Genomic DNA, 12,721 nt, shown 5'->3' on the forward strand with positions numbered 1-12,721 from the left:
AGATTTTGCCTAACTGTTGAAATTCTCCCTTTGCGTTTCTTGCACGACGACTTACAAAGTTTGAACTGCTATTGCCTTGCATTTTTTAGCATGTTGGTGAATTACAAGTTGACATAAGTTGGGTCGCCATGTATGCCGAGCCATAGTTCATGGCAAAACTGCAAGAGGCAACGAGATCGAAATCGGTTTATTAGCCATGCATAGTAGGAATTAATTTTTGGATGTGATAATGAAATTTATCCCGGCGACATTATGGTGCACATTATAATTAGACCACCGCCGATATTCAGGGATGGTGGCAACTAATTAATTCACAAATAGAATAATAATAAGCTTGCTAGCTATCAAGTCACATAAAGTTGCGCAACCGCGTAGAATTCCGGCAGGTTCCATATATAAGGCGGGCAAAAGAGAGCAAAGAAAGCGACTATATAAAACAGTGAAAGTGAAGGCTTTCTGAGTTTTCTTTTATGTTTGTTTTATGGAATTAATGTCAGCTTTTCTGAAGAAGAAGAAGAATCCAATGGCTATTGAATTGAGATCATATCTCAAAGCCCATGATTTTCCAAGAAGGTGCCAACCCTTAACCCCCAAGAGTGCATTCAAGCTGTCTAACTTTTCTGGCACAAATAAGAAATTACATATATGCACATATATATATATATATACACATATACAAACATACTAAGCCTCATAGCAATGTTTGAGATTTGATTAAGAGAGTTTGGCATGCCCTTTACTTCTATAGGCATGCACGAGATCTCTCTTTTGCCTTTATCTTGTTCTCAATTTCACTATTTTATTCGAAAATCGGTATTATAAGTACCCACCCTTGGCTTATTTTAGAGAATAAAGATAACTTGGAACAATTTAATAGTAGTCAATGCACCGTTAGGTCGACCAAAGTACGGTCATGGGACCAACGTGGATTGGGTTTAAATGATTCGGTACTTGTTCCTCTTAAATAAGGTCACGGGTTCGAGTCTTGTAAATGGAGAAAATCCACGCTGGGAGAGTTTTATCCTTCAGTGATTGACCCGGCTCAACCGGATTAATTGGGACCCATTGGGCTTTCAGATACCATGGTACACTCCAAAAAGAGTGGTCACGGGATTATATAATACACATGCATATGGACATGTGTCAGGTTAGTACAAGACATAAGATTGGTCGATATCGAATAAATTTTCGGCTTGGCCACGGCTCTGATGAACTTTCCTAGACGGTTCTAGAAAGAGGTCTTCTCTTCACACTATACCCGGTAAATAGAATTACCTTCCAGCATACTATAACCTGTTCGTTCATTGGCAACAAAGTTAATCACAGTAAGCTAACTCCGACACGCCCACGCCCCTATAACTTTTTATTTTTCTCGGATTAATTCTATCATCCTGTGGAAGTTAATTGGGAAATTCATTGTCCCCTGACAACGAGAGATAACGAGCTGAGGTAGATGCAGGGTAGTTGCACCATCTCGAACATGTCCCAAGAAGGAACCTTGCTGGGCCTATATTCGCAATTCCCTCCAGTAGCCTTTGATCATAATATTGTTTTCACCTCATTATTAGAATGTTGCATTGCTATATTCATTATGCATTAGCACCCATGAGGTCCAAGCAGGTGCACTCGCCTTCATTCCACTCTACTCCACTTTGGTTGAGCGCTGCCAATACAGACGTATCGTGTTGGTGGCTGGGGTAACGATATCCCAGCCACCAGTAATGCCAACTGTGCTAGTAATGTTGTTCGGGAGCGTGTAGGAGGGAATAACGCAGTTACGCAGCTAGGGTTTTGCGCTGATGGGTGAAGCAGGCTGGGCTTCATTCCTTGAATATTTGGAGGGTTTGTTTTGTTGCCTTTCTAAGATTATGGTTGTGGAGTTTCGGCCGATATAAGATTGTGGAGTCCCCTGACATGTTCCGATTATAATCTTTTGGTGGTAGTTCGAGCTCTGATTATGAGTGATAAACCTGGACAAGGGCTTTTCAATGGTTCAGTTCAGCTTCTGATTCCAGAACCTGCAAGTTCAAATGAAACCAAACATACTATAAAAATGGAACTAAATGAACTCGTTGTGGTTTCATATCTCGATTTTATCTTTGACCAGTTCTGTGCTCATACCTTTTTTACTAAATGGGGCCGGCTCTGAATTGAGTTTGTTTATGTTTTAAGAATTTCAAATCGGAGAACTCATTACTTGAACGATCCACTTCGAGCCACAATCATATTACACCTGCGAGCTTGAATTTCATTCTTAAGTAGTTTTTTTTTTTTAACCCCTCTTGGCCATGCTTGGCAGGGTGGAATGGCTATTGAATATGGAATTGAGTCAATATATAGTCATATATACGACCATTGTTTTCTTTTCGGTTACATATGCGATCATTGTTTTACTGTGACGGTCCTATATATTCTATTTTTCGTCATACCAATTATTCACTTATTCAGATACACCAGAGAGACTATAGTCAGTTTGTATGTAATCAATATAGCTCCAAAAGTACAACGTACAATGTAAAGAGAAGGCGTCCGCCTACGGCAGAGGATTTCGGACCGATACAATTTCTTCCATGTCCATCATGAAGGTATATAGAGCTTTATTATTTTTCACTTTATTTCACAGCATAACACAGCAGATAGAAGTGGTACGGTTGATCTATCCTCAGATGATGAATACATATATATCAAGAACAACGCTGCAACACAGCGCTTGAATTAAATGTCAATCGACCTTTTATAAGTCGATGTGATGGAAATAAATAATTCACTAGACAAACTCATACTTGGAGCTCAGCAAGTAAGAAAGCAGATCAGTGATACTGATACATAGCAGATGTATCTTAGAAGAGAGATCAAACTATTTATCTCAAGGCTCTTGGGTTTCATGGAACTTCTTGATGAAATCAGTGGCTTTCTGGTTGATACGAGGCTCGATGACCCACCTGAACTCGTCCTCCCCAACAAGGCGAGCCCTCCCCCTATTCACGGCGCCATCATCCTCCTCAGACCAGTCATATATCGAGTCGTATGACCTCCAGCAACCTCGGAACATGTTCAAGAAGGAGAAGCATGAACACTTCTTCTCTTTGCCTTGTTTTCTGCCACCTCCTCCCATACAATGGATATTTGTTTGGTGATGAAGATGATGTTCTGATAACAAGGAATTAGCTAGGGTTCATGTGTTATATAGAAATGAAAGTTGTCTTTCTTAGATGTTGCCAATCATGGGACGGAGACAGAGAATCTTTTTTTTTCCTTTTTTTCTGGTTTTTTAGCATTTGCAATGAATAAAAAAGATGCTTATATATACCAATATGTTAAATTCAAGCGATTCAGTATTTGTTTCTTTTTAAAAGGGTCTTATATTCATCCACCGAAAAAAAGAGGTCTCATGTTTTTCGTGAATAGAGAAAATCCATTATTGGGAAGAACTTTGTCTATTGGTGAACCGACCCATTTTGAATTGGATTGGACGAGACTAGTTGGGGTTTTGGATACTAAAGTCTATATTGAAAAAAGAAATGCTTATATAAGCCGGTACCAATGAGGACTTGAATAAAGGGGCAAGGTGTTTGTAATAGCGAATAGGTAGATATAGATTTCGATCTAGGAGAGGCGATTATATATAATTTCATAAATGATTAAAAATTTTATCTAATTTTTTTATTGTCCTACACGGAAAAATTGAGAAATAAACCACAAACTTATGAGACTTGGGTCCAACAACCAATTAGCTTAATTTTTGAATTGCAGATGGACTCAAATCCGTATAGGTCTAAGTGTACATGGTATCAGAGCAAGTTACACTTTCGTGCACACGTGTAGGCTCACATCACGCCGGATTTGGTTTCGAAAAAATCAAGAGTGCACCTCATGTCAGTCAAGCCCGATAGTGGTTTAAAGGCACGTGCTGGATCGCCTTTCTTAATCCCCCATGGTCCATCTCTCTATATAAACACAAACATTGTATAAGGGATATAATATATTCAAGTTCCAGAATAACTTTTATTCATTTTTTCAGTATTATAATAATTATAAGCTTGCGAATGACGATCCAATACTATTAATTAATCAGTAGTTATTACGTGGACCATCCTATAATAACTAAAGAAAAAGCATAAACCTTAGCTTAGCCATAGCAATACGGCTTAGCTACCACCGTCCAGCACGATGATCTCAATCGAAACTGACGAAGCGGAAGCTAACGTTACATCTGAGAAAAAATCGAAGCATTTTATGGTGGAAATGAATGCTTCGATCTGTAGGTTATGTCATATGATGAGCCTTGCTTGAAAATGATTATTAGAATATTGCGATATTCGACGATAAAGATGATGAGGAAGATGGACACAATATGATAGCAAGATGTTGCAGGCCCAGTGGGTGGGCATTCGGCCCAAGCCCATTAACTCTATGGTCCATCAATTCCAATTTTTTTGGTATTAAACCGTCATACACTGCTAAAATTGTCTTGATTATCGAGGAAAAAATCCCTTAGTAACTTACCGTCGCATATCCACCGGTAAGCCATCAAAAAGGCATGGGAAAAAGTTATCGACGATTTACGTAGGGAAAAAGTCGCAGCTAAGTTACCGAGGTCCTCGATAACTCCTCCATAAATTCATTATAAAAAAAAAAAAAAAAAGGAATGTGTTGATGGATTTTTTCTCTCAAAGGAAAAAAAAATCCCTCGATATTTTACATTTTTATTTCTTTTAATTTTTTTCGAATTTACTGAGGGAATGGAACCCTCGGTGCACAGCCGGAAATCTTTTCCGACGGCATACCGAGGAAATCTTCCCTCAATACTTAAAAAAAAAAAAAAATCAATTTCAATCAAATTGACCGTTAGCCTCGTATCCTTCTCAGAGCATGCCTTCTCTGCTCTGTTCTCTCTGTCCCTGTGCTCTCTCAAAATCCGATGCCCTCGTCTCTGATTCGTGCCTTCTCTGTCTCTGGTCTATTTAGATCTCCGCCCGGCTGCTCTTGTTTCCTCTAGGTGCTTGCAGCTCCGACGACAAGAGCGCTCTTGTCTCGTCTCCTCTCTGGTCTTTGCAGGTCCAACGAGAGGATGGTTGTAGCTCCCTCGACAAGAGCACTCTTGCTCCCATCTCATCTCCGTGCATTACAGCTCCGCGCTAGCTGCCATCTCCTCTCCGATCTCATCTCATCTCCAATGACGACTCTACTCAGGACGTCTCTGCTCTTCACGACTCTGCTCTCTCTTTGACGTCGATAGCAGGGCGCTCTCGTATTGTCTCCACAAGCTCTCTAGATCTGCACTTGCCACTCTTGTCTCCCAACTATTGAGATCTGCAGCCCCCTAGCGGCAGCCATACGCTCTTTCGAGCTGCCCACTTGTAGCCGCGGCCAGCCATGCACCCATCCCGAGCTGCCCCCTAGCTAGCTAGCCAGTCGTGGCCAGAACCCTGCTTCCGACCACAATCGAGATATATATACTAATCTGCGATATATATATATATTAATTATATATACCTTTATATATATATATATATATTTTATTTTTTTTTTGTTGAATATATATGTAATTCATATATGAATATGCATGTTGAATATTATTTGGAATAATTGTTAATATCAAAATATGAATGTATTTAAAATTTTGATTTTTTACAATTAGTTATAATTTAAATCTAATTTTAAAATTACTTTTAAATTTAAAATGAATTTTTCATGTAATAATTTTAGGGTTTTAGGTATTGAAAGAAATGAAAACAATGGAACTACCCTGGCTAGCTTAGGTCCTATGATCCTTATTAATATTTGATTGGGCTTTTCAATTCGGCTCGAGAAGTCTATACATATCTCGAGAATCAGTTTGACTCGGGTAACATATCATCGAACTGTATAATTAGAAAAACTCCAAAAGGTAAGAGCTATATGCTACACCACCTGAATCAGCTTGGCCGAATTCTCTTGCAAGTGGAAGTTATATATGAGTTCTTAAAACGGAAACGATCGGAGGGACATCTTCAGCATTTTTGGAGGAAATTGTGAATTTCGTAATGTAGAAAAGAAACATGTTATCAGTGCCCCAAAATAAGCTTCAGTGTGAAAAAGAACCAAAAATAAATAACAATTTTTTATGTTGAAGAAATTTAACATGCTTTAAAAAAAAAAATAACAACATGAAACATAAGAATAGGTGAGATCGCCCATTGAAAGAATCATCTGAGCGGGCAGGTGCCATGTAAAATTACATTGATATTATTACGTCCTCATACTTATAAATATATATACATATATTTATGTAATATATTCATATTTAAATTCAATTAAACTTATTAGGTGCATCCTTATAATAATAAGTGCAAACATGTTATTTACAAATTATACTATGGAAAGAAACAACTGAAGAATTATATAGTAATTGTGAATTTCTTTTATAATCATAGCTAGTTATAAAAAGCCCACGGCAATGCCACGACTTGTTTTTTTCTCCTTCTATGCTACAAAACTTGTTTAACTAAGTAATATACTATGTTTTCTTTTTTAAAATAGGAAAAAAAAGAGTTTGACATGTATAGGAATTATAATATGTCCCATGAACTTGTGGGGTATTCATGAAAGTTGTGGTGAATAGTCGGTTAAAACTCAAACACCCTTCATTATGTAAAAAAAAAGGTGTATACTCGAATTATAATTTGTCCCATCATGAACTTTGTAGGGAGTTCATGAGAATCATGGAAAATAGTCGAACACCCAATAGTCACCAACTCAAGGACGTCAAAAATCCTATATATAGTAAACATGTATCTCTCTTACTGCTAATGAAGAAAGATTCTACCAAAAACAAAAACAAAGAGGATCTACTACTATTAGTAATTGGAGACTTATTATTGTGAGATTGCCTCGGCTTTTCTACCAAAAACATAGAGGATCTAGTAGTAACAAAATTCTACATAATTTTAAAATAGTCACATGACATTTTTTTAACTTATAAAAAATCTATTACTATAATTTCAAAAATAAAAAATATATATTTTTAAAATAAAAAAAAATATTTTTGAAATTAAAATAATAATCTTTTAAATTTCAAAAATGCCATGTGTGCATTTTTATTGGAATTTGAGGGGTAGAAGTATAAGAAACAAAACTTTTAAAATTAAGAAAAATTGAACCAAAAGAAACTAGGATAAAAAAATAAATTTTAAAAAGGTTAAGGACCAAAGTTTAAATATTCTCTAATAAAAAATTGAATAAAAGGATGAAAATAGAAAACTAATTAAAGGTATTGGATGAAAACGAACAAAAAAAAAGAAAAAAATTGAAATAGAAAAGTATTGAAAGGTGTATGATTTAAACGATAAAAAGTTATATAAAAAAACTAAATTAGAAAGTATCCAAACCTGAAAAACCAGATGTTTAGTTTTTTCCCCAAAAAAAATACTAGGTATTTTGTAATAAGGATACAATCAATGTTGATAAGAATTGGTCTCAATTACTTACCTAGAAATATATTGTGATATTACCATTGAAAACTAAAATTTAATATATGTCTGATACTAAGATAAAACAAACCGATTCTACCGGAAAAAAAAAAGTAGAAGATAAAACAAACCGATAAAAGAAACTAAGGACCCATTTGATTTCACATAATTTTTTAACTCTACTCCACTTATCTTCAATTCAACAACACAATTATTACTTTTCTCTTTTTCTTCAATTTATTTAACTATTCAATTCAAATTTTAATATTAAATTTTCTCAACTATTCATTACTTTTTTCACAATTCAACAATACGATCATTATTTTCTTTTAACTATTCATTACTTTTTACACAATTTAACAATACAATTATTACTTTCTCTCAACTATTCATTATTTTTTTATATTTTTTTCTCATAATTCAATAACACAATCATTACAAACCCATTAAAACCAAAATTCAACTCTAAAACCAAACACAACCTAAGAGTTTTATATTGTTCCATATCAATTTCACCTCGTATTTTTTCTAATGAAAATCTTGAATTATGTTCTAACAAACAAAATACATTAAGAAAATGAGGAATAGTTCTTAAAAATTAACACTAGAATAACTTCAAGCGTTTGGTTTCGTAATTATGTGAATCTCCTAAGTCGAGCGTGCGTAGCATACTAATGACTCAACCAAACAGAATGGTGAACTTGCGCAGATGCATGGCTCGAAATACTTGCAAGTTGACCCAATGGTTACATGATCGCAGGTTAAAAACAAAAAGAAAAAGAAACAGAAAAACCTCCGTGGAATGGTTGCCCAGCCAATCATAAAATGTATGCACAAATCTATTTTTTCCATTAGCTATCAAGTAATTCTCCTGGGTTGCTATCAGATAATTCGACTCCTGTCTCCTTAATTAAATAAGATATTGGATTCGAATTTTATTAATGAACCGATCGGTTTTGAATCTAGATTGATCGGAACTTATTAAATTTTTCGAATGTAAAGTGAACACTGAAAAAAGGTTAAACCCCCTCTTTCTCTCCCTCCCTCTCATCAGACGAAGGAAGCGGGAAAGAAACTGCTCTCTGCTCTGCCCACTCCTCTCCTATCCTCTCCTCTTCTACAAATTTCTGCAAAATTACCAGAAGCAGAGAGATTAATGGAGGGCACATCATCACCATCTCCTCTGTCTGAAATCTTCGATGTCCCGCTGAGTGCCATCGGGTTCAACTTCGAGGAGGTATCGCCGCACAGGGTCACCAGCAGCCTCCTCGTCACCGAGAAGTGTGTCCAGGTCAGGTTTATCACCACGACGACCTCCCCCATCGCCCTAAAATTAGTATAGCACTTTAGGTCACGCCGATGTGGCAAATGGCACTGACATTATTAATATGTGGATGATGAGGTCCATACGTTTGGCTTTATGAAGTGCTAGGAAAATGTTAATTTCTATACATGGAATGGCATGGCATGGAGCATTCCTAATGTCCCACCGGGTTCTCTCTCTCTCTTTCTTTCTTTTTTTAATTTACTGGGGCGAAGCGTTTATTCCAATGTTTTCTTGCGGAATGAGGCGACATATAACCTCTGTTTTCGATGCAGCCGTTCAAGGTGCTACATGTAGGGGTGTCCGCGTTGATAGCAGAGGCCGGCGGGCCTTGGGTTGGGGCTCACTTGCTGACCGGCTACAAAAGGGTGGCAGGGATTCAACTCAGCATCAACCATGTCAAGAGCGTTCTCCTGGGGAAGTCATCAGGATCTCGATCCAACTCTTAAGATTTTACGATTCTACGATTCAGGGGCAAGTCTCAGATCCTGATCCTAGTATGAGGATCTAAACTGCAAGATCTTAGTGAAATCTTATGCCAACTCTTACGATCGTACGATCCTGTATAAGATCCTCCGATCCTAGCGATCTTACAACATATGAAAATTTTAAAAAATTGACCTAAGTATTAGTTGATATGTCAAGTCCATTGATTGACCACATCATTGATTAATGTGATTAGCTTCTGTATTTTTATTGGTTATTTGATACTTCTATTTGATAATATCATTTGTTAACTTTGAGTTGTTTATAGATAACTTGTGTATGATGCCTTCTGTTTTTCTATAACTTGTTATTTGATGGTTGATCTTTTCAGAATTTAAAATCATATGAATAGGAATTGATACTTTATGATAGATAAAAAATCTAATGATAAAAGAGTACGATGAACAGAAAAGCATGAACTAATACTTCTACATATATATATTTTTAATTATAGGCGGGATCTTACAATCCTTTATTCGATCCTACAGTTCTCGATCCCATGACCCCCTTCCGATTCCAAGTAGGATCGCGATCCTGACAACCTTGATCCATGCTGAAGCGACACCAGTCAATCGAGGCAATCCATCTAGGTAATTAAAACCCGGAATACCGTAATCCGCTTGAATTTGGTCTAGCTAGGAAAAATTGGATCGTCTCAAGATATGGACGTCAGTGCCTTCCTCATGGGAGCCAATTACGATCGACGGCAATGAACGCAATGCAAACATCGACTTATAGTTTCTTACATTTATAATCATATCCATAGACTAATTGGCTCATGTATCTCCTATTCGGTAGTCGGTAGTCTAAAAACATAGCTTGGCAACTTTGTGCATCAGTCAGTCGAGTCGATATACATAAACGCCTAGCCCAATGCCATAATCCATTCAGTACCAGGATTCCCCCCCCCCCCCCCCCCCCCCCCCCCCCCACACAAAAAAAAAAAAAGAGCTTCTCGCACCGATGAGTTCAACAAAAGCTTAAGTTGATCACATGATGAGAATGTCTTTCTTCGCACTCACCATCCAATTTGCAGGTTTGGGAGGTTCACCTGTGGAAGGCCAATCCCCGGAATACTCAGGAAAGATTGCCGGTCTCGTCATCCCGGTTGACCCTGCTGTGCAACATGCCTTTGCCCGAGCACATGAAAGGCCGTGTGGACAAGATTATCAAGAACTGCGCCAAGTTATGAAGTCATGAGGCAAGCAGCTGTTCTTTTTTCTGATCAAGTTTAAAATGAGTGGTCTTCTCATCCTCCCGTTGGATGCTTCGTCTTGTCTCTGCTCACCGAGTTGACAAAAGATGTTGCAGTAAGCTGCAATGTATATTCGGATAATAAACGATGATCTTATGGCAACTGACCGACCCGATGATAACCTTATGTGTGAGAGAAAATCCAAGCATGTTATGGTCAAGATGAATGCATCGATCTGTAGGTGACGTCAGCTTCGAAATGATTGTTAGAAGGAAATTTCTATGATACATAAACTTGAAATGCACATATACATATATTTACTTGAAAATTGTCAAGTAATTTACTTATAACTCAAGTACATTATGTAAAAAGCAAGTTTCTTTCTTAAAAAAGAAAAAAAGCAAGGAAATTACTTGAAGTCAAGTAATTTATTTGAAAAAATACAAGTAACTTACTTGCATCTACTATACAAATGTTCTCAACCTTATGTATTTTAGGCCAACCCTTGTTAGAATGATACGATATTTGACGATGAGATGTTAAATGGACTGGGCCCGAGATTGGGAATTGGGCCCGGAAGTAAAATTCTCAATGGGCCGGCCCAATAACAAAGAAAAGGCCTGAGGCCCCTTACTTCGGAAAAAGGTCCTACCACGGGCTGTGACTGTAAATAGAAGCTTTCTCTATGAGAAAAGACACTTAACGCTCCGTTTGAATTCAAAGTTAAAATTTTAAAATTTTAACTTTAACTTTAACTCAACACACTACACAACTAAAACACATATTTCTCAAGTAAAAAATTTTAACTTTTAACTTTAATTCAACACACCACATAATAAAAACACATATTTCCCAAGTCAAATTTATAATCTTATCTCATTTGTCATTTTTCACAATCAAAATCACAGTTACTTTAACTCTGAAACCAAACGCACAGTTAACTATTTTTCGGCTAAGCAACCCCCTTCTCCCCTCAGCTCTCTCTCTCCCCATCCCTCGTCGGAAACCACTGCACCACCGCCCCGAACTGCCATTATCACCGCGATGCAGAGCTCCGTGACTATTGAGATGAGAAGGAAGATGGTTTACTGCATGATAGCTAAGCAGTGCAGGCCCATACTAGTGGGTGGGGTGAGGGCCCAAGCCCATGAACTCTAGGGTCCACCATTTTCGGCTTTTCTTTGTAAGAAACCATTACATAATAGACCCAGGCCCAAAATTGTGCCAAGAATACGGGAAGAATCGGGGGGACATCTTTCGAGCATTTTGGGAGGAAAGAAAAATGTCATCAATGGCCCACACGTTCCTCCAGCCTTCGTTATCGAAATCATTGATTGGTTGGTGCAAAATAAGATCAACATGAAACGGAACCGACGATAAATACTAATCTTTTTAGTGTTGAAGAAATGAAATAAAATTTTAAAAAGAAAATGTGTAGCATGAGACAATGAGATCATCCGTCGAAATTTCCAAGACTCGTATAATCTGAAGAGGCGAGTGCCGTGTCAAATCACATAAGTATAATTACTTCCTCATGTGTCATGTTAAGTCTTGTAATCTGTCTATATTATAAGGGCATAAGTTAGAAAATTTTTATATATAAATATTTTATATTATATATACACATTCAATTAATAAACATTAAATATATGTGTATCACTATAATAAGTACAATTAATTTACTTATAAATAATAATATGCAGGGAATGATGGAGGGGGACTAGGGGTGGTAGTGGCCTCTTAAAATTTTGATGTTATATGAAAAATTGTAAGATTTTTTTTCTTTTCTTTTTGTAAAATTACTTATATTCGTCACCTAACTCAACAAAGATACTTTTCATTTTGCCCTCTCCCCCGACCAAAATCCTGGATGCGTCTCTGATAATATGGAAAGGAACAATCCACTAGTCAATTTCACTCTTGAATTCGGTTTAGGAGGATTTACTATTTTTTTCATTTCGACAATAATCTCATGTGCAGTAGCAAAGAACCATGTGGAAATTTGGGTTTCCAAAACATGTATCATGCTGGTCGTTTGAGAACGACACCCATTATTTCTAATAAAATTTTCATGCCAATCGAAGTATAATTAAAGGCAATCTCAATTTAAATTCTAGTAATTTTTATAAATTTTTATTAGGATTATACGGAATTGAGACAATATGCAATGAAGAAATTTCAATATTGGGTTGAATATGAGACAAACGTGACATGCATAAGCTCATGGAAAATTTTACAACATCGATCGTACTTGACTATGCTCAA

The 12,721-nt window shown here is 36.8% G+C and overlaps 1 protein-coding gene across 1 annotated transcript; it reads left to right on the forward strand.

Moving 5' to 3' along the window:
- Positions 1 to 8,491: 8,491 nt before the first annotated feature.
- On the forward strand, positions 8,492 to 9,404 carry LOC116209297 (1,4-dihydroxy-2-naphthoyl-CoA thioesterase 1-like). Its single transcript, XM_031542896.1, has 2 exons — positions 8,492 to 8,742; positions 9,051 to 9,404. Exons 1-2 carry the CDS (start codon positions 8,608 to 8,610, stop codon positions 9,222 to 9,224), a joined length of 309 nt encoding a protein of 102 aa, XP_031398756.1. The 5' UTR covers positions 8,492 to 8,607; the 3' UTR covers positions 9,225 to 9,404.
- Positions 9,405 to 12,721: the final 3,317 nt, after the last annotated feature.

This window comes from Punica granatum, chromosome 5, assembly GCF_007655135.1.
Source record: "Punica granatum isolate Tunisia-2019 chromosome 5, ASM765513v2, whole genome shotgun sequence".
NCBI classification, from domain to species: domain Eukaryota; kingdom Viridiplantae; phylum Streptophyta; class Magnoliopsida; order Myrtales; family Lythraceae; genus Punica; species Punica granatum.

Excerpts from the sequence above, each read along its gene's own strand:
- LOC116209297 (XM_031542896.1), top strand. The coding sequence starts at position 8,608 with ATGGAGGGCACATCATCACCATCTCCTCTGTCTGAAATCTTCGATGTC. Across the intron at positions 8,743-9,050 it reads TCACCGAGAAGTGTGTCCAG|CCGTTCAAGGTGCTACATGT; the intron begins GTCAGGTTTATC and ends TTTTCGATGCAG.